This window comes from Aphelocoma coerulescens, chromosome 24 (assembly GCF_041296385.1).
Source record: "Aphelocoma coerulescens isolate FSJ_1873_10779 chromosome 24, UR_Acoe_1.0, whole genome shotgun sequence".
In the NCBI taxonomy this organism is placed as follows: domain Eukaryota; kingdom Metazoa; phylum Chordata; class Aves; order Passeriformes; family Corvidae; genus Aphelocoma; species Aphelocoma coerulescens.
The window spans coordinates 2249273-2271877 of NC_091037.1; the positions used below are offsets into that span (position 1 = coordinate 2249273).

Sequence of the window (22605 nt, forward strand, 5' to 3'; positions counted from 1 at the left end):
TGCTCTACCTTCCAACCTAATTAAACTTGAAAACTAGCTAATTGGTACTTTGTACTTACAACTCCGGCAGTGATGAAAGGAGGAGATAATTGGGATGGAGGAAGAAGAAGGAGGAGGAGGAAAAGATATTCAGGGGAGGGGGGCAAGACAGGGATGAGGGAACAAGGGGCTTTGTAGAACTCGTCTGTCACATCTAATTTTTGTACTTTTCTTAATGCCCTGGCTACTGGCTGCTCTTGGAGACCAGATTGGGCTCATGGACCTTATTCTGCAACAATTATGGCTTTGGCTACCACAGTGAGAGCCAGCATCTCCCCTAAACTACCCATCCCCAAGGCCTCGGAATTAGGCCCACTTTCCTGTGCAAAGTGATAAAACAAAATGAGTGTGGCTATAAAACATCTGCACACATTCCCAAACCACACAGGACAACGAATACAGGACTTTTCAGGGTGAAAAACCTGCCTCTTACTCCCCCTTCCCCTCCACGGATCCAGCACTCGCTTCTCGCCCTGTGCCGGGTGCAATGGCAGAAGGGCTGTGCTGGATCATTTCCAAGAGAGTATTCCCAGATCTCCCCTCCCAGCCAGCCTTCCCCAGCTCTCAGATTTGCTGCTGTCATCCAGGAGTGAACTGAGGTGTGCAAACCTCTCCCTGGGAAGCGCCCCCTGCTCTGGTCGATCCCGAACCGCAGCGCGGAGCTCTGCCGCCTTGGCTGTGTGGGTACAAAACCCCGCAGCTCCCCAGCTGCTGCTGCTGAGGAGTTCTCCCCAGGAATTGCTCTGACCCCGATGCCCCATCCCTTTTCCCACACCGTGCTGCTTTTCTCGTGCCAAACTGTCCCACCCTGGAGCATCCATCGCTCAGCATCCCACCCCCTCCCCGCCCTCGCCCGCTCCTTAATGAAGAGCTCCGAGCTGTGTGTCTTTGGTGGCAGCGTGCTGGAGTCATCAGAACTCGCGGTGGCAGCCACTTTTCTTCCTCTTCCCTCCTCCATAAGCCACACCACCTTGTAAATAATATTGGTGCCTCCAGACAGCTCCCTCAGAGCTGACACGCAGCCATCCAAACCCCCCGGCCCAGCGTTCGGGGTTGTGGCTGTAAAGAATGTCCCAGTCACAGTGGCTGGGGCATTTCCGTGATGAATTGGCCCCTAATGGCTCTGGGCATGGCAGGGACGGAGCAGAGAACGAGCAGAGAACATCAGCCTCCTGCTGCCGCTGTAAATCAGGTGTGTGCAGGGGGGTGGGAGGAGAAGGAGGGAAAGGAATTAAATAAAATGGATCTCCAGGAGCTCAGGTGAGGCTGGGTGATAGCAGGAAGGGGCTGAGAAAATGCAGAGAGGGGGAAATACGGCAGAAGAAGGAGAGGTAAATATGGGGCAGTGGGTGAAGACAGTCAGGGGAGGAGGAGAGTAAGGAATGAAGGAGCACAAGGAGAACTGCAGGTGCTTCGGGCTGCTGTGAGAGCCCCTCCTCCTTTTCAGTCTCTCTGCGTGAACATCCCGGTGTCAGAGCCCATCCCAGGGCTGTGTGGCCTTGTAGGGGCAAGGACCAAACCCTGTGACAACAAACGCTGCCCCTGCAGGTGCAGCTCTCCTCGCTGAGGACAGTCTGAGCCGCCCAAAAGCGTTGCAGGGGTCCAGGCAGGGAGATGTGAGAGGTGACAGGGCAAGAAGAGGAAACCTCAGGAGATGGGGAAGATAAATGAGAGAAGAAAGTCTCGAGAGAGCAAGAAAATGCAAAGATTAGAAGAAAATGAGGAGTAGAGAGAAACCTTCTTTTATGCTTGCTCTTCCCTCTTTCTTTTATTTTTTTTTCCCTTTTTAACCTATTTTTTCATCTATATCCCCTGTTTATTTCCTCCTGGGGAAGAGCTGTGGTTGGTACAGTTTGGAGGGCACCACCAGGGCTTTTCTGGAGGTCAGGGTGGCTGCAAGAAGGGGCGTTTCAAGTCAAAGAGAACACCAGGAAGGCCTCAGGAGATGCCCACAAGTGCCAGCTGAGGATTCAGTTCCACTGTCAGGGCTTTTGGGCAGCCCTGGGAAGATGTTTGCAAGGCTCGTGAATCAGGATCAGAATAAATTGGCAGGACAGCTCAGGGGCCTCCAGACGGGAGTGGGAAAAGGCTTTGCCAATTAAGAATGCAAACCCCCGTGCTCTGTGTCACGCTTGAATAATTTAAAACTCTCCAAAAAAACCCAAAACCCCACAACTTTGTGTGAAGCAGTTGGCAGTGAGGCAGGTACCAGAGAACCCAGAGGGGCTCAGCAAACAGCTCAGCCTTATCTGGATGTCTGAGGGCTGCTGGGAAACTCCTCGTTCCTGCTGGAAGCTGAATTAATTCACAGTATTACAATTAAGGAGAAAAGAAGGGCGTCCCACCCCCAGTCTCTTTCAGAGCTGTTTTGTTCATTACTTTGTTCTCCCACGGCTCTTCTGGAGATGGAGGCAGACCCAGGGAAGGGAGGGAAGTGGTTATCTCTCCACGATGCATCATTCCCAGTCACCTGATGGCGTGTGCGTGCCTCTCCAGAAGGAGCCGCCAGCAGAGGAAGATCTTTGCACCAACCAGCCCCATTAAAACGTTCTGCGAGGTGCTGATACCGCGATTCACCAGCCCCAGAGCTCAGTTAAGCCACATTCCAACGCTGCCAGTTGCTCCCAGCTCCCAGAGAATGAGGGATGCCCGCTGGACACGGATGTGTGTCCCGGCGGGATGCGGTCATGGCACAGAGCTAAAGGCACTGGCGATGACAAACCCTTTGTCCCAACAGCCCAAACAGCCCCGGGGCTGGTGGCTCTGGCTGTGACTCGCTGCCAAGAGCCAGGGCAGCGTTTCCCGGCGGAGAGACAAAGGGACAGAGCCATCCCCACGCGGTGACACGGTGGGAGCAGCCGTCAATAATCACCGAGGCACAGCGGGACAAGCAGCTTGCAGGAGAGCGAGAGAGATGTTCCCCAAGGCAGCGTGCAGCCAGGCAGAGATGGATCCACTGGAAAGCATCCAGGGAAGGGTATGGCAGAGCGGGAATGACTCACTGGCTCTTGGTGTGGAGGAATTTGTGAAAGGAAAGGAGAGATGGGCGTCACAGTTTTGGAAATGAGGTCTCTTCCCTCAGAGCTACTGGAGTGGCTGGGACGTTTACTGGGACATTTTCTGGGACATTGGGGTCGTGAAGCAGCCTGGCTGTTCCTGGGATCAGAACTTGGGAATGGGATATGCTACAACCCCACCGAGGGACTGGGCCTGTCTAGGATTGGTTTTGGAAAGCTGGGCTCAGACAGCTCATTCTGCACTTAGTGCACCCACAGTGACATCCCGAGCAGGTGGGGAGGAGCAGAGCTGTGGGATGGGGTCTGGGCAGGCAGGAAGGCTTCATCTGGGCGAGAGGACTGGGTCTCTGACATTTTCTCTGTTCTGAGTGTCTGCCATGAATTCAGCAGCCCCAAGGAGAGCCTGAGCCCTGTCTCTTTGCTGAGGCACTGACCAGCATCCCCTAGGTGAATCTGGAAGCTGGGCCAGTCTCAGGGCTGATTTACAGGAGCTGTGAGTGGAGCTAATTTGCTCCAAGAGAGCTGCACACCCTTGTCCTGTCTTTACCCCCTCCTAAATCCAACCTGATCCCTCTTTGCTTCCCAGCAAACCACCACACAGCACACAACACCTCTGATAAAGATCTGCCTGCACCCATAGCCAATTCCAAAGCTGGATTCCCTTCCCAATTATCACCTCCCCACACCGAGCAAATCCCCATCTATTTTATGGCTGGCTGAGGCACTCAGCAAGGGCCTGCCTTGCTCACAGCCACGTTGCAGAGCCACGGGAAGGGATTGTGATCCTTCTCTTCTGTGCTGGCAGCTCTGAAACTCCTGGAGCAGCCAGCCTTGCTGGATTTAGTGTAACCTGTGCTCCATCCATCCCTGCTCACAGCATTTACAGCAAAGCACCCTGTCTCCGTGCAGTGCCAGCCCAAACTAAGCCTGTCCCCAACCTGGATTGTCACCCTGACCTGCTGGAAGGAGTCTTTGCCGGACTCTTTCCGCCTGCTGCTCCTTTGAGCGAGACAATGAGCTCAGATGATGCATATTTATAATACACCCCACCTGACACATTCCAGGGAGCCTGAGACAAGTTCACAGAGCTAAATTAAACCGAGTTGAAAAGCTTGGCAGAACAAATACTTCCCCGGTTTGGTTCTGAAGGCAGGAGCAGGATTGGCTAATTTGAGACACGCTCCAGTAGAACACACACCCCCAGGCACAAGCTGGTCCCCAGCCGAGTTGTGATGCCTTTTGTTTGCAAAGGGTTAATGGAAAGCTGCTCCCGGGAGAGCCCGAGCTGAGCTGGTGGAGCTGATAGGCCAAAAGGGAGGATAAACAGCAGGGCTGGCAAGGCACTGGGGGTTTTAAAGGGATCTGAAGTCTGAGGGAGGAGAGGTGGGGTGGGTTTCTCTGGGGGCCGCTCTCTGGGCTGTGCATGTTCAGTGAATCCCTTCCAGGGACAGCCAAGCAGCCAGAGGATAAAAGGGATTAAGGAGGGCAAGACTCTGCTGGGGAAGCTGCACCAGTGGCACTGGACCATGTGAGGCTGAAGAGCCTTCAGCCCTTCAGCAGCAGCATTCCCTGGGTCCAAAATCCTCACAGCCCTTGCTTTGGTCCTGGTTTGAAGTGAAGAGGAAAACGGGAACAGAGCAGCTCATTCTGCTCCTACCCAGGCCCCCTCAGACCCTGCTCCAGCTCAGACCTTCCCTCACTGCAGGGAGGTGAGCAGGCTGCACTTGGCAGGGAGATTCTGTCCTGTGCAAGCACAAACCCACACTCCACGGGGTTTGCAGCAGCACTTCCCCCCCTCCGGATCCAGACCTGGCTCTGCCACCGAGTGCTGCTCATTTGGGGAGAGGCACAGAGGCAGCTGGACCTCCGCTCGGGGAAGGTGAATTATTTGGTTAGGAAAGGTGGCTGGCAGGGTTTTCTGAGCAGGAGGAGTGTCTGGCCTTCACCTGGAGACAAAAGCATCATGTTCGTGATTCCCATGTGAATTACGCAACCCCAGCAGACTTCTACTCACGCTCAGGGGGAAGGTTTTCACCTGGGCAGGGTCTTTTTGATGTGATTTTCAGATTTATAATTAAGAAAGCTCAGCTATGGGACACACAGACCTCGAATAATTTGCCAAGTTAGCAATGTACACACAGACATCCATCAGCATCTTGATTTAACACATCCTTAAGGCTTGTAAGTTCCAGGAGGTCCTGGAGAAAGGGATGCTATCTGCTGTCTGTTCCACTGATAGACAACAACATCTTCATTTACCACATCCTTAAAACTTGTTATTTCCAGATGTCCTTGGCTGGGGGATGCTGCCTGTTCCCCTGATTAGGTCTCCTTTCTTCCTGATTAGGCTTGAAAGCCTACAAAGGTCTGACAGCAAAGAACATCCTGACTCGAGATAATCTTGACCTATTCCACATTTTGCAGCGCAGCCAGCTAAAGGTTAAACACCAAAATGAAGGCAGAGCTGCTTTTTCTGCCTCCATGCCCTGATATAAGTCAGATGGAATTTTCAGAGCCATCACAGCCTCTCCCATTGGGGTGTTTGTTGATGTAACTCTCACTTACACAATCAGCCACCACACAGGCGAGTGCCAAGGCATGGCTGCGATCCTGAAAATGCCTCATGTCCCTGGAAATCCCCCTCTGCACAGGCTGGGCCCCCAAAATGTGCTGCTCACCTCCCACATGGTGCTGCTGGTCCCTGCAAAGGGGTGCTGGGAGTGTCCTGGTTTTACTGCGTGTGATGGGGACAAAAAACAGTGTCCCCAAGGGTGGTTAAAATAATTCCCCTGAGCCCTGTGCATTGTCCTTTCTCTCCCTCCCACAAGCAGGGATGCCTCTATCCCCTCTCTAATTCCCCTCCACTGAAGCCCAGGAATCTGGGTATCCCCTGGGCCCTCAGCTCGTTCCCAGCACGGCCATCCCCCCGTCTGGGTACTGATCACAGCATCCCTTGAAGATCCCTGACCACTTTCCTTCCCTCTGTCATTTTTGCCAGCCCAACTGGCATTTTGAGGCTTTTCAAGCCACTCTCCAGCCTCTGATGAGGTTTTGGGAGAGCCTGGAAGCGTGGTGAGCGGATCCAGCCCTCCCTGGGGTGCCTGCTTTGAAGTGGACACTGGGATGTGCTTGGCTTTAGCAGGGATTTCACACACATTGCAGCCAGGGAATGGCTTTGCCATGCAAGGCTCTGTCCAGTCGTGACCAGTTTGTCCCTCTCCTCCCCTGCAGGAAGCACCATCCTTGGTTAAATAATCTGGTTAAAGAGCTGCTGGCCGCAAAAACATGTCTGGAATGTGGCCCTAGCCCCTGGTGACCTCCCTTTTTGTGCTGCCAGTGGCCACTGACAAGGATGGGGTTTGGCTGCAGCAGTGGGAGCAGGGTGTTAACCCCATGGGATCCAGCAGGGATGAGGGTTCTGCAGAATTCTTGTGGGAGCTCCAACAGAGATTCCTCTGCCTGGGCTGGTTTTTCTTCTCTGTGCCCCTGTAGCAAAGAGGGGGCAAACATGACCTTGCTGCCACTAATCCACCCCAAACCCACCTGCCCTCTCCCCACCTCGCTTGGCCAACCCCACAGACGCCCCTGCCTCCCACGGCCAGGGCCTTGCAGGATGGGGAGACCCCAGCCTGTTCTGGGGGAGAAGATGAGCCCTGGAGAAGAAGGGAAATGTTCTCTGGCGTTTCCTCTTCCTCACAGCCCTTAATTTTAGTTCTGCTTCATTTCCTTGCAGCTTGGCAGAGTAATGAACAATCAAATCCCTTTAGTAATTTATTTCTTCTGCCGCACAGTTTCGAGGAGGTGATGACACTTGAAATTGCCTCTCCTGGAAGGATGGAGGGGCCGGATCCTGCAGCCCATTACACCAGAGCGTGCCTGTCCTGCTCTCAGCAGCCTGCCCAGAGCACAGCGTGCTCCCAAACCCGTGTTCAGCCACAGATCCAGCCCGGCTCCCTTGATGAGTCCATTAAGGTCACGCTGTTACAAGCAGCCACCAGATGAATTCTGTCAGATAGAAGGCCCAGGAACTGCAGCTCAGACTCTCATCATTTGTGTTAATAGAGTTAATTTGCTCAACAATCGCCAGCAGCACTCCTGGGAACGTCTCACTCTGCCTGGCCGTGTGCCCCGGGCCGTGTTTGTCTCCCGTTGCCGTCGGGGTGTTTACAGCACCGGGCAGCTGTGTCCTGGATGTCTCCAAAGGATGAGCTCACCTCCCGTTCGCATCCGGGCAGAGGCACCCAGGGGATGCAGGGCAGGGTGAGGAGGAGCTGCTCTGCTTCCCTGCCACCTGGCCAGAAGCGCATGGGCAGGGACAGGGGACAGTCCTCCTTCTGTCCCCTGGCAGCTGCAGCAGCAGGGAAGGCTCCAGGCTGCTCCTCACACCCCCTTCCTTCTCTCTTCTCCCCAAATCCCCTGAGAGCTGCAGCAATCCAGACTCTGCAGCCTCCTGGAGCAGGGATGGAGCTGCCAGGTGTGAGAGGATGGAGCTGCCGGATGCTCCTGTGGCTCTGACCTGCTGCCTCCCCTCCTACCCCCTCACACCTTCCAGGACTCTCACTGCCCCTGCCCTGGTGCCCCCAGCTGCCCCCACCCAATCCTGCTCCAGGAGAGCGACCTGATGCAGAAAACAGCTCAGACTTCACATTCCCGACCCTTTTCCTGATTTCTCCCTCCCGTTAAGGGCATTGGAAGGTGCCTCACGCACCTCCCCACCTCCCCTCACCTAATGAGCCTCACTCAGCGGGGTGTTTGTCAGCTCGGACACAGGGAGCTTCCCCCTTCTCCAGAATGGATCGAATGGAAAAGCAGGAAAGGGAGCAATCAGTCAGCAGGACAGAGAAGCTGACGGACAGGCCATGGATACAAAAGCCAGGCTTACCCTGGGGATAGAGCGGGAATAAACAACACCCCTGCACCGCTCATAGGCACTCCAGCAGGTGGACACGGTCAAGAGGGCTGCAATGATTCAGAAAAGGCAGAAGATTTGAATGCTCGTGATCTGTCTCTGGAGACCGGCACACATTTTTTCGTGGCTTCTGAGACGACAAAACAATTTCCCTGTGTTTGAGGATGACAAGGCTGAGGAGCTCGCTGGACACCATCTCCTTGGATACTCCACTTATTACGAGCAGACAGAGGGGTTGGAAGACTCAGCTGAGGAGATTCCTAACTCACTGCTGTTGGTTTTTTACTATTTGTTAAAATAGTTAAATTTGAGAAGGTTAAATTCCGGCAGAATGGAGGAGGGCACAGAGAATGACTTGAATCCTACGGGGTGATGTCCTGGCACCACAGAAAATGCAAACACAGGCTCCAGTTAATAAAGAATTAAAAGGCAGGAATATAATCAATGCCAGTCTAAAGGTTCATGGGAAATGGGCCCTGTCAGTCAAACACAATGTCACTTTTTGCCTACTAAACCAGTCAAGTCATCAAAGCGAGCGTAGAGATGGGATGGAAAATAGATTTAGAATGACTGACAGGATTTGGGAGTGGAACACAGGGGCTGCCAGAGCTGCTCAGTCAAAAGGTCACTCCCCAACCCAGGACAAGCCCTCCCCATCTCTAAATCTCCTCCTCCCCACCCCAATCCCCTGCTGGGTGGCAGCCTCTGGGCTCAGCTGGGTGCCAGGAGAGGGGAGGTGACCCCTCTGCGACACAGGCCCTTGAAGAAAGGACATCCTGGAGATGGAACCGGGGTCTCAGGGCCTCTGTGGAGGGTGCAGAGCTGCCTGTGCACATCCCTCCTTTTGGGGACAGGCTCCAACACTCTCCTCTTCGCCTCCCCCCGTTCTGTTGCTCAGGTAACACTTTTAAGGTAGGTCCTCCAAGCAAATTTTTAGGTCAGCTATAATTGGGGAAGCTCACACGGAGCTATAAAACATCCGTTAATGTGCTGGAACTATCTAGTTAAATGCCAATTATAAAACCCCATAAGCTCCTCAACTCAAATATATTAATAACATAATTAAACATTTATTGCTTATGCAAATTAAAAGTTCAGTTAATCGGACGTCAGCGAAACCCCAGGAAGTGACCATTTAAGTAACTAATTTCTATTTAATTACGATTCCTCCCCGTTGCAAAGCCCCCCATGCCATTATTCCTGGGCAGTGTTTACTCGAGCCATTCCGACTTGGCATTCCCACCCCATCCCCATTCCATTCATAACCCCAGACAGCTGCAGCATTCAGAGCACAGCTGGCAGCAGCTGGGCTGGGCACACTGGGGCAATTATGGACCTTGGGACGGGCGTTTCGGGGTGGGATCATCTCCCTGGGTGGACAGAGCTGTGTGCCAGCAGAGAGCCACTGTCCATTGTTATGGGGACATGGTCACTGGAAGGACTGGGAGCTGCAGCAGGACAGTGGGATGAGGCTGGAATTGAGGCATCGATTCCTCGAGGAGTGGAGGAATTTCCCCCGGCGAGCAGAGCCATACAGATGGACTCCCTCCTCCCCTCCCTCCCTCCCTCCACACCACGGGCAATCAGTTAAACCTGACAGGTGTGAAGCTGGCAAATTTCTTTTCCAAACCGTGAGGAAATCAGGCTGGCAGGAGTTTGGCAGGGACGGGGGAAAAGGGAGAGATGGAAATATTCCCTCACCCTCCCTCCATGGGGTGAGCAGTGGCTCGGGGTGGGCGGAGGGAGGGAAGGTGCACCTGGGACTCAGGGGTGGCAGGAAAAGGACTTGAAAACCAGGAAAAAGTGAACCCCCCTCCTCTCACAGCTCCCTTTGATCCATTAGGATTTGATCCCTAATCACCTCCCTGGATTTAGCCAGCACTGAGCTCCCCAGCAAACCACAGGACAGTGTCTTCTGCACAGAGGCAGAAAAGCACCATTTACTGTTCACATTCAAGCCATTTTCCTCCCCAAATTCCAAACCATTCAGACAAAACCCTCTGCCTGCTTCCTACCAGGACCTGGGTCTGGTCCAGCAGTTGTGAAATCTGCGGAGGAGGGAGCATCCCTAACTCACCTTGAGCTGGGCTTAGTCACATCAGGCCACATTCACCTCGGCTGCCGAGGTGAAGGGAGCAGCTCGGATGGCAGGTATCCATAAATCACTGCCTTTCAATAATTCAGCCCCTGGAGGGTGATACAACATTTTTAACCTACATTTCAGGTGGAAATATCAGCCTGGCTCTCTGATTTCTGCTCGCTAGGATGTGAAATTCCAGCAGTGCAACAAGCATCCATTTTTTATTCTTTTTTTACAGACTGAGCCTTGTTCTGCGAATGCTCTCTAAAGCCAGGCTGCATCTAAACACGTCTGGGAAGGCTGTGAAATGCCTTGTTTGGAGGAGGAGGAGGAGAAGGAGGAGGAGGAGGAGGAGGAAGAGGAGGAGGAGAAGGAGGAGAAGGAGGAGGAGGAGGAGGAGGAGAGAACCAGCCCCCCTCGCCTTCTGCCAGGCACCACTGAGGGCATCTGAGGCTCAACAGCACTTCTGGTGTCACAGGTCCCTCAGCTGGAATCCATTTGCATAAAGCAATTTCCTCCAACAAATATGTTCATACAAATCAAACTGGAGATTGCAAATAATTTGAAAATGAAAAAATAAAAAACCACCAACCCTAATCAAACATATTTGTTGCTACAAGTAATTCAGCCTGCACTGGGAGTTTCTCTTGGTTCCATTTATCCAGCAGTAGCTGGAGGAGATTTAATGGGCTGTGTGTGACCTTGAGTGCTCTGAGCTGAACTGGAGCAGGACTTGCCTCTCACCTCACAAGGAATTTGGGATTGAGGGTCACATATTTAAGTGACCTGACCTGTTTCCAGTGCCCTTTTCCTGGTTTAACATCTCCCAGTCCCTGCCTTTCCCTCAGTCTGCTGGAGCCCTTTGGCTCCTGCACTTCCAGTTCTGCTCCTGTGGATCCCTGGGAGATCCCCCTGGTTTTGGGTGTTGTGCAAGGTGTTAATCCCAGGTCTGTGCTGGGGATATCAGGCAGGTTCCCTGCAAATTCCCTGACTACCCTGGGCAGTCTCTCCCTCACCACAAATCATTCTCCAACTCCTTTGTACGGGCAGAAGTAAAACCCCATTGCAGCCAGGAGAGCTGATGGCGTGCACAGGATGGGACCCTGGCTCTGCACCTCCACCAGGGACATTCCAGCCCTGAATTCAGCTCCCAGTTCCAGGGAGCCAAATCCCACTCTGCTCTGGCCCACGCTCAGCACTGAGCGCACACCAGCCACAAACCTCTGCCTCATCTCCTCCTGCCCTGATCCCGCTCCTGCCTCGCCCCTCTGCCGCTGCTCAGGGCTCTGCAGCCCCTTTTGGGGCCAGCAGGGCTTTCCTGCGGGGCTGAGGCTTGGAGAAGGGATCCAAGCCACGCTGCCATGTTTCCATGGGCTGCAGGCACCTCTGGCACTCCCACACCCCCAACGTGTTTCTGTTTGGTTCCAGAGAAACCCAATCCTTGGGGGCACTGCCTGGGGGGCTGCTCCTGCTGCCTTCAGCCCCCTGCAACCTGAGCTGCTGAGAAGAGGCCCCAGGCCATGGGTTTTATCCATCATCGCTGAACTCTTAAGGCCTGGCCTGGGAAACCGGAGCAGCATTTCCCAGGGGCTCATCCCAGCCAAGACAGCCCCTCCTGTCCTTCTTCCCATCTTAGCCCCAGCTCCCCAGTGCTCCTTTTGTCCCTCCCCGCCCCCAAACTTGGCTGCAGTGGCTGAGGCAGCTGCTGGGAGCTGGTTCTGTAGGAGCTGTGGTCACTCCTGAAGGAAAGCTGCACTTGCAGCACTCGCCATGGCTAATGGGGGAAATGAGAGGGGGAAAATAGGAGGAGAGATGGACACAGCCCAGAGAGTGCTCACAACTCCCCATGTCACCTCAAAGCCTGGCTTTTCCTCCTCTTTCACAAGGAAAGGATTCCCAGGGCTCTCTCCAATGCCTCCCAAAGCAGAATGACTGAGACCTGGCTCCGTGAGCAGCACAGGGGCTGGAGGATTCTCCTGCCAGGCTGCACACAGGGCACTGATCACCACCCTGGTCCCAGCCTCCTGCTGCTCTGGCACAAGCCCCAGGGACCAAACCACTCCTTCCCAGCCTAATCCTGAACACTTCCCTCTTCCTCCAGCTCATGGAGATCAGCTCAAGTCTGAATTTGGGTCAGCATCCCTCTCCCTCCATGATGGGGAGCACTGGGGTTTGGGTCAGATTTAGGTTCAGGCCTCCAGCACATCACCCACGTGCTCAAGTTGGGTGCAAAACCCCCTTCCCAGGGAGTATCCCGCTTCCCCAGGGGAATGGCAGAGGGTCTGCTAGGATCAGTGCAGGGACAGCACGAACGCTCCCTCTGATCTCCCGCCTGCCTTGTCCCTCCCTCCCTGGCAAAAGCCTGGCCTTGATCTCTGGGAACAAGGGTTCCTTTGTAGCATCCATGCACAGGCAGGGAGCTGGGGAAAGGAAAGGCAAAGTGTCCTTCCCAGGGCAGGGAGCAGTGACAGGGACGTGGGGATGTGCCGTGGCTCTGCTCACCCTGAGCCCCCCTGAGCCTGCAGAGGGTTTGGAAGCACCATTGCCATGGCAGGCACGTGTGGCACTGGAAAACATCCTCCTGTGTCCCTCCTGTGTCCCTGACACCAGCTAATTCCACATTTCTAGGGAAATATTGACATTTTTCCAATAGCCTGTCCCATCTGCTGCAGCCAGCAGTGAGAACTTCCTCAGCCACAGACACTCAGCCTCACTCTTCACAGATTTTTGGATGGATTTTTCTGCCCTGTTTTTCTAACCATTTATTTTTTTTAGCTCAGGTTAGCTTTGGGCCTCAGCCAAGCAATTTCACTGTTTACATCAACAACAGGAAGAGCTTCCAGCCTCCTTTAGCCTATCCTGAATCTGCTGTCCAAGAATTCCACACAAAACCACCACGCCAGTGGCAAACCCAGTCGTTCCCAGTCCACCTTCTCCAGTTCATTGCTGTTCTGGAGATCTCTCAACCCTTAACCTTCAGCCTTCACCTGCAAGCAACTCCCATTCCAAAATACAAGTACAAATATTTGGAATTTCCAAAAAAAACAGCGTATCCTGGGATATTTCCAACCCAAACCACTGGAGAGCAGGTGCCATTCCTGCTGCTGTGACTCCCCTCACAGCTCCCAGTCACTGAGTGCACGACGACGCAGCCACGGATGCACCAAAAAGGAGAAGGTCTCTTTTTTTAAAATTCTTTATTTATAAAAAAGTACATTTTTTTTTTCCACAGCTGAGCCACTATTTGTTTTTTGTACAAGTAAAAGGAAGGGTGATGCAACACCCTACCCACACAAATTATAACCATGAAAATACCCCCCCCCACCCCAGGACTCCAAATGAACAAATTACAAAGGATGGAAAACAACAACCAAAAAAAAAAAACAAAAAAAAAACAACCAAAAAAACCAAAATCATAAAAGTCCATTACATAATTATTATTATTATTTTTAATTTTTATTTTTTACAAAAGCACTTACAACACAGATTACAAAAAAAAAAAAAAGAGAGAAAAAAAAGAAAAGAAGTGGGGTTGGGGTTGTTTGTTTGTCTGTCTGCAGTTTTAATTCCACAATGATCATTACAGCCAGAGGACGAAAAAAAAGAGAGAAAAAATCACTGGAGCTGAGGAATCATGTTTTAAAAAAAGAGAAAGGCCAAAGAAAAGAAAATCCAGATCCTCAACGAGAGTCCCTCCACCAACACCAGCCTCTGCTAGCGGAGGATCTGACTCCGTGTGCTCCCTACCCTCACCCCCGGGGAATCACATGTGGAAAATCTCCCTGGTCCCAAATCCAAGCTCAGCCTCCTCTCTGAGGCTGGGCTTTCCTTCCCTTGCTGATGGGCTGAGCCCCCCCTGCTCTCCCCCAGCCCCTCTGCCCTTGGTCCCCCGCCCCTGGGGTGAGTTTGGGGGTGATGGGGAGGGACCCGAGACCTTCACAGCCTCCCCTGTCCCAAGGACTGCCCTGCTTCTCCCACGGAAAAGCTCAAAGCCACAGCAGATTTCCTTGGGTGTGAAGGGGATGGGAGGAGGGCAGGGAGTGCAGGGTGGGGAGGGTGAGGTGCTGCTTCACACCTCAGAAATAAGGGACAGGCAGCAGCCACACGGGGCTGGCAGTGCCCCCTGTCCCCACAGCCCGCACAGACCCAAAACTTCAGTGCTACAACAGCACAGGTGGAGGCAAACTTCAAAGTGGGTTTGAACCTGCTGGCAACCCGGGATCCCCCTGTTCCCACACTCAGAGCCTGCAGGAATGACACATCTGACCCCCACAGGGGCAATGGGGTTTTCCCCCGCACCTCATCGGGTACCCAAACCCCCCAAAATCTGCGTGTGCGTGCTTGTGCGTGGCAAAGGGGAACGGCCAAGCAGAGCAGCAGCCCCCGTTCCAATCTCGCTCCCTTCTCTAATTGCCTCGAGATCAATCTTTGGAATCTCTCTCTCCCTGACCCTCCGTGATTTTTGCTGAACTGTTGTTGTGTTTCTTTTTCACTCAACATCAGGAAAATGGCTCCCTTTGTCCCTCAAGTCTTTGCAATCAATTTGGTGCAACCATCTCAGTTTAGTTGATTTATTTCACATGGAAATCTTCAGGTTGTTTTTTCCTTAATTTATTTTCTCCCCCCCCTGCTTGAATGAAAATGATTTAACAGGGGGAGAAAAAACAACAAACCTGGTAATTAAATAAGGGAAAATAACATCACTAGGGTGAATTGCAATGAATAATCCTGGAGTTAAGCCCCAGCAGGGAAATAGCTGGGGTGTCTTTGTACATAAAGCACAGGCTCGTTGTGGGTTGTGACACGGATATGTTTGCTTGTACAGCTCCCTGAATTCACACCGGGAAGGACGTGGGAGATTGGCCCAAATTCACCTGAATTTCGGGTCGCTGACCTCTCTCTCACTGCCTGCTCAGCTTCCCCACCCACCCTGAGGTACCACAAGCTTTGCGATCCAGGATGAGGGCTGGGAAAAGGAAAAGCACCATGCTGATGTCTCTGCTCCCTGGCAAAACCCAGCGCAGGGATCCCTCCTGGACAATGATCCCTGCAGAGGGAGGAGATGAGGCACTGACACCCAGCCCTGAGCCGTGTGAAGGCAGAGAAGCAGCCCAGGCACAGCCAGTGGGATAAACCAGTTCGGGACTGGTGTGAGATGGGACATTTCCTGGGGAGCAGCTGCTCCCTAGCACCAAGGTGGAGGGGAGGAGGCCCCTGGACAGCTTCCCTCTCCCAACTGGAAGCTCCCACTCCTTTGCCAGGTCCCACAGGGGCATTTTCCACCTCCTTAGCACCTCTGATGCCAGGGAGGTGGAGAAGCAGGGGATTTTTCACTCGAGGCAGCCTGAGGGTCCCAGAGAGGTGGCTTGGCCTGTGAGCTCATGTGTGGCACTCCAGCCTGACAGAATCTGCCCACTGAGGGACACTGGGGCACAAAGGGACAAGTGACACCATCACCAGAGCACAGAACAGCCCGGGCTGGCCCTGCTGGTGGGCCCTGCACGATCCCAGCACATTCCCCTCCTGCAGAAGCCCCTGGGAGCAGGATGCAGGTGGTTCTTCACTTTGGCCTCTCTCCTGAGCTCAGCTCTGCACGCAGGGAGGGACAGATCTCACTTTCTGCTGGATGATGGTGGAAAATCTCATCTAATTCCCTTCAAGGGCCCCCTCAGAGCAATTCAACCCAGAGAAGGCAGCGATGCTATTACTGGACCCAAACAGCCCTCAGATGAAGCATCAATCTGATTTTCTTCCCCCACACTTCTTTTTTCTTCCACCTTGCTATGGATTAATGGCTAATCACTCAGCTAATTACCACCCCAAGAGTCTCTTGGCCATCTAGCTGACCTTGCAAGGGACAGCAAGAAGCAAATGACGGAGCAGAGGTGGCATTTCTCCGTGGCTGTGGCGATAATTGCACCAGGGGAGCAATGCTAGAGAGCTCAAGGATGAGAGAAATGCAGCACTGAACCTTGAACTCGCAGGGTGCCTCACTGCTGTGCCAGGCAACGCTGTCTAAGGACCTTCCACTCCAGGTTCTGGATGAAAAATTATCATTTGACCCCTTTTGGGAACCACTCTGAGGAGGTAAGTGGCTGAGCTAAGTCCTGATTTTGGGCTGGTGCAGTACTGGGCAGGAAGAAGTGCTGCAGCAGGAAGGGAACCATGCACAGGCTTTAGCTTGGAAATTCCACATTGCTCCACTCTCTCCTTTCTTTTCCCTGGATCCCAGTGGCTTTTTGAGCCCCCACGAAGTGGGCAGTGTGTGAACGGGCAGGAAATAAGCCAAGGAAGCTACAGCTCAAAAAATGACACCTTCAAAGGTGAAGTAATAACTCCCAAAGCAGATTTCTTAGGGTTCCTTCTGTCATCCCTGAACTTGGGGACAGCCACACCATCCTGAACTCTCCCAGGCCTTCTGCCCCCCTGGCTTTGCACCTTTGTTCTTCAGGACACAGAGCTGTGGGGTCAGTGTGGTGGGAATCTGCTAGACCTGAGCAGTGGCCTCTGCCTGAACGTGAAGAATCCCTGCTGGACCCTGCAGGTTTTATAAAAGGGTGTTTTCTCCCAAAGCCACCTCCTCACAGGGTGCTGGGGGAAATCTGCAGGGGAGGGTCTGTGCCACTGGTCTCACTCTGTGCCTGCTGACGACCACCCAGAGTTTGGCGTTGCAGGCACTGTCACCATCCTGCTCGGAGCCTGGTTGTGGGATCCAGATCTGAAGGATTATTCACTTCAGAGATGGACTTTGTTGGGAATTCTCCCTGCACCACACACTGTGCAGGCTCTGCCCTGATCCAGATTACAGGCTCTCCCTCTGGGGAATCAAAGCCCTTTGTGTGCTGCTCTCCCAAGGCACTGCAGGGAAGTCATTCCCACCCCTAATCATCAGTAATCAGAGATTTGGAGAGATGTTAAGAGGTTTTATTTCCTTTACTGGGGGGGTTCTTGCTAGCAGGGTGCTCCTGGTGGCAGCGGACAGACCTGGGATGGTTCAGCCTAAGGGATCCTGGGGGAATCTCTGCCTGCCCTGGCTCTGAGAGGACACAGAGCAGCCTTCCTGTGGCATGTGGCTGTTGTGCCAGAAGCCAGGAAGCCTGAGGGGCTGGCAGGAACCGCAGAGAGATTACAGCCCTACAATTGGATTGCCCACTGCCCTACCCCACTAATGCAATCACAGCAAACTGGGCATGGCTCAGGCTGAGCTCCCTGAGGTCTGCACCGAGCACCTCATGGGAAAGGAAAGCTTTGGGGGCTGCCTGGATCAGAGATCTGACCTTGACTCATCCGTGTGGGTCTCCCTCTGCACCCTCCTCCCTTCTGCAGCAGGATCGCCGCTGTGGAACAAAACCCAGCGGGTAAGGCAGGAGGAGAATTAGTCCTGCTATTTTTAGATGTGCATGATAATACAAAAAACTGGGGATTTCTTTTCAAACAAAAGATTTATTTATACATCAAATTAAAAAAAAAATATATATAACCCACAAGAAGAAAAATAAGCCCCAACCCAGTGAATCTAATTTGGAGATGGTCGGTGTGAGACAGAGGGCCCTGAAGTCTGGAATCCCATTTATCCACAGAGCAGAGATAGCAGCAATCCAAACCTCCCCAGCACAACGCCGTGGCTCAAGGCAAGGAGGGCGAGATCAATACCCCAAGCTCAACCCCTCCTACCCTGTCTGCCAAGCCCGTGCTCAGGAGAGGGATGTGATATTGGAAAAGTGGCAATCAATGCCAGCTATGTGGTGCAGCCACGGGCTGGGGTTGTTGCTAGGGATGAGAGAGAGAGAGAGAGAGAGAGAGAGAGAGAGAGAGAGAGAAGCACCCCCGTGCTCTGACCAGAATAAAAAACAAAGTGTAAACACATGACAATTAAGTCTTAGTGGTATAATAAAATAAACCTCGGGGGCTGGTCCTGCCCTGGCAGGGTGTGCAGAGCAGAGCTGAAGGCAGTGAATGTGTGGAAGCAAAGTGTCCTCAGTTGGTCCCTTCCCCAGTGGATGTGCCCTGGTGAACTGCTCTGTGGCTGGTACCAGCGACAACAACAGCAACAAGAACAAAAAGAGCCAGCCTTTCTCTGAGCCATCACAGGGGGAAAAATGTCAGCAATAAATACTCCTTTTCTTTCTTTTAAAAGCACACTCAAACAAAGACAGAAAAATGAAAAGCCAGGTGATAATAAATTGTAGGAGGAAAATGGCAGTTTTGTTTCCCTGCTCTGCTATCAGCCCCTGCACCTGGGGTTTGGTCTAGGGCTATTTTCCCCCCCTTTCTCCTCATTTTCCTTTCATTGAGTCATTAAAAACTGGGTGTGAATCTCACCAGGTGTGCAGCAGGCAATGGGAATGTCACCCAGACCCCACCGGAAAAAAAAAGTAATTAGGGGAAAAAAAACCCCAAAATCCATTCACCTGATAATGGCACCTATGTTTCCATTGCCATAAACTCTCCTGGCCCCTGTCCTACGGACAGCCCACCTGCCCCCCTCCCAAGGTTAAAAAACAAACAGAGAAGACAACATACAAACAAATTTCCAGTGTTTCAGGGGGGTGGGAGTGGGAGGAGGGAGCCTCGGGGAGGGAAGGGCACTCTGAGACATGAAGACACAAACAGAGTGTAATATACAGGCTGGGCAACAGTCGTTAAAGCAAAGAGTAACACCTAAGCCACCGACCAATACAAACACCACAGAAGGGGACGAAAGTCGTCGAAGAGAGAAATTAAAAAGCCAAACCAAAACCGAGAGAAAATAATTACCCGACCTCCCGCCCTCCCGCACGAGCCCCACCCCGAAAAAAATGATCCGTAAGCAAAGCCAGCCGCCCTCCCTCCCCGCTCACCCCCCAGCCCAGCCCCATCCTGCTGGGAGCATCCGAAAAGTCTGTGCGGGGCCGGCCGGGGCGTGCGTGGGTGTGCTCGGAGGGCCGCGGGGGAGGGAGGGCACCGCTCGTGAGCGTGTTTTTTGTGAGCGTGAGCGTGTGTGTGTGTGTGAGTGTAGCACAGGGGTGTGGAGCTACACGTACCACTCCTTTTTGGAAATAAAAGACCCGTCGTTCTGCGACACCATGTTCTCGGCCAGGTCGAGCTGCTCGGGGTCGTACTGGAAGCCGAGTGTCCTCTCGTCGTAAGGTTCGGGGTGGGCCTTGCCCTCGTCGACGGTGAAGTAAGGCCTCTTGGCATCCTCCTCGTAGGCTTTGGGGACGCCCAGCTTGCGCTCGCCTCCCGCGTCCTCGTCCTCGTCCTCGTAGGTGCTGCTGCCCAAGGGGCCCGGCTTCTTCTCGTCGTCCGAGTCGTCGGGGTACTGGAGGTTCTGGGCCATGGGGGGGTGGTGCTGTGGGATGCCAGCCTTGCTGTAGCCGTTGCCGTACACGTGCTTCTTTGTGCTGTAGTCACCCTTGAAGGTGTGACGCCGGCGCCGGAGTACCACAAAGAGCACCACGGCCACCACCAGGACCAGCGAGACGCCTCCCACTATGCCCCCAATCACCGGTGTGGGGATGTTCGGCTGCACCATGGATTTGTGATCATCGATTGGAGACGGGGTGTAGGGAAATTCTGGGTAGGAAAAGACAGATGGAAGGGGGAACAGTGTCAAACCATGCGGAAACGCGCCCTCCCTCCATGCTTTCATTGCCAGTTTGGGGGGAGTGAGGGGGTGGGAAGATGAGGGTAAGGAACAGGGAAGGGAAAAACTGGGGAAAGGGCAAGAGGGGCGTCCTCACAGGGGTCAGCTCTGCCTCAGCAAGGGGAAGGTGCCGTGCCAAGCTGGCCAAGCCTCATGCAGGAGCCCAGCAGGCTGGAAGCAGTGATCTCCCCTCCCCAGCCCTCCGGGTGTCTCCAGGCGTGCTCAGATCCCACCAGCCCCGTGTCTTGAGTCCAGACGCGCTCCGTGTTACCGGGTGACAAAATTCCAGTTCCGGTTTCCCAGAGAGTGCTCCTGGCGAGGAGCAAGACCCCAAACCCTGGCTGAGGGTGGGCACCGAGCTGCTCACAGAGATGCCACGCTGGACCCACCAGCTCTGCATCCCTCTCCTCACATCCCAGCCCAGATCAGAACCAGTTGGGGCCAGAAGGCAGCAGCACCTTGTGATCCTCCACCCACAGGTGCCCTGTGGCTGCTCAGAGCCCTGCTGGCTCCTGACCCCGTGTGCTGACCCTGCAGCACAAGGACACAGCCCTCCCACTGCTCCTTTCCCTTCCCTGGCCAGCACAGTGCCACTCCTCCTGCTAATCTTGCTCCTATAGTTACCCTGACCTATTTAAAAAAATAAATAAATAACTCAAAAAGAGGCAGAGAAAAGAGATGAGAAAGCAGCTCTCTCCTCTTTCATGCAGTTCAACACCTACACTTTGGCACAGATAAAGTTTGAGGCAGGACTTCAACCAACCTTGCTGGGCACAGTTACAGCCCCTGGCCAAACTCACGGCCTGTTGAACACCCGTGTCCAGCAGGTATCAACACCACGTGGTTGTCTCAGCCCTTCACCTGCCTCCCAATTTAGGCAGCAGGCGCCTGGTTAATGCCCGGTGGCAGCCTTGTCCTTGCACGTGAGACCTCTCCCAGTGCTCCTCCCACCTCCAAGGCCTGGCTGCCAGCCCTGGAGCTTCCGGGCCTTCACTTTTCCCCCCAGCAGCCAAGGAGAGGTGCAGACCCAGCAGCAGAGTGCAGCCAGGGTGGGGCGATGGGGAAAGGGGGGCTCGAAGGCAGCAGATTCCGAAGGGATGTGAGGCATGGCTGCTGCCCACCCCCTTCCACGTCCCTGCTGGCAGGAGTGGGGTTCCTGCAGCACAGCTTAGCCCAGACGCTGAGGGAGAGGAGAGAAAAGAGCTTCCCCCAAGTGAAGGCACTGAAACAGCTGCAGGTTTTGGACAAGGGCGCTGAATTCGAGCAATTGCTGGCCTGAGCCATAAATGTTCTGGGTTTTTTTGTGCCTGAAAGATGATTAATTCCTGCCTTTCGTGAAACATCAACCCAACAACAGCGTCTTGGTTTCTGCAGTGCTGACTTGCCTGGAGCGAAGCCTCCTGAGGCTGAACCCACACAGAGAGCAGCCCACTGGGCAGAGTGGGCTGGGGGACAGATGGAGGGGCCCTGCTGGAGCCAGAATGAGGAGCAAGATGCTGTGCAGGCAGGAGACAGCATTTTATTCCCAAAGACAGTCTTAGAGAAGCAGCAAGGGCATGTCTTGCAGCTTGGGGAGCTGGGGCTGGGTTGTGGAAAGCCAAAGCCGCCTGTTGCATCAAGAGAAGGCTGTCCCAGCCAGCTGGTTCATGCAGAACCTCTCTGCAGGGACACCAGGGACAGTCACGTCCATCCCCTCGTAGCCCTGCCTGCTGAGGGCTCAGCTTCAGCCACACAACATCCACACTGTTCCCTCTACCCCTGCCTAAGCCACCTCCCCGGGCCTGCTCCTCGCTGTTGCAGCCTCTGTGGTGCCCAATTCCCAAAGCTGGGGAGCACCTGGAGGCTGAGAGGGAGCAGGGGAAGCCCAACAAGCTGGCTCAGGCCCCAGGGGCTCAATCTTTCATTCTCCCAGAGCTCTGAAGCCTCCTCACACCCTGCTGTACCCTACAGCAGGGCTGACTCTGTGCACGGCCCCGCAGGTCCCCAAACCCACCCTAAAAGAGCCAGACGGGGTCTGCAGATCCCTCAAACCACACTGGTCCCTCTGCCTCCCAGCTCTGGAGAGCACATCTGACAGGGGAGGGCTGTGTCTGATTTCTAAAGGAGCTTGGCCCACTTTCCTGCTAAAAGCCTCATTAACAGTCCAGGTTGGACGCCTGAAGTGAAAGGGGGATGTTTTCCTACCTTTCTCAGGAGATGATTTATTTTTTCCCTGCCCTTTGTGCTGCCCACTCTTGCTGTAGCACTCGCCACCCCCGTGCCACCCCCTGGCACTGCCAACGCCGCGGACACGAGCAGGAGCCCATCCATCCATCCGTCCCTGGTGCATTTCACACTGGTGCATTTCACACGTCGCTCAGGCAAGGAACTGTTTTCTCCCCGCATCCCATCCCCATCCTCCTCGCCGTGGCCCCGTTCCCATGCCAGAGAAAACAAACCCAGACTGTGGGAAGGGAGGCAGAAGAAAGACAGGGGGAAGATCGCCCGCCAGCAGCCCCAAATCACCCCCTCCTCACCCACAGAGCTTCCTCCCTCCTCATCCTCCCTCCGGAGCTGGGACAGGGGAGGCTCTGGGGAAGGTGGGTGGTGACCCCGGGGGGGTGGTCAGTGTCCGGGGAGGAGAGGGTCCGGCCACTCCAGAGCCCGGCACTGCCACTGGATGGCGGCACAGACCGGCGCTGGCTCCGGAGCAGGGTGGGCACTGCTGCGACCCTCGGGATGTGCCGGGGTGTGAGTGGTGTTCCCATCCTTGTGCCAGGGTGCCTCGGCACTGGCAGGTGGTGAGCGGGGACCAGCGTGTCACCTGTTCCCGCATCCAGGTCCATTAACCACCAGGACATCTGCCAGCCCCACAAATTGGGATCCACCCCTCTGCCCACCCCGTTTCATGTGCGGGGTGCAAACGGAGCAGCCCCAGGGAGAGTGGGGGAAGTGT

At 54.2% G+C, this 22605-nt stretch overlaps 1 protein-coding gene across 1 annotated transcript in view; it reads right to left on the minus strand.

The window, feature by feature from the left end:
- Positions 1-13479: 13479 nt before the first annotated feature.
- The window catches only part of LOC138098193 (nectin-1-like), a 59523-nt gene continuing 50397 nt past the window's right edge, over positions 13480-22605 (minus strand). The window contains exon 6 of the mRNA XM_068994525.1: positions 13480-19600. Within this exon, the coding sequence (XP_068850626.1) occupies positions 19059-19600 (542 nt within the window). The 3' untranslated portion in view covers positions 13480-19058. The remainder of the gene's footprint in view (positions 19601-22605) is intronic.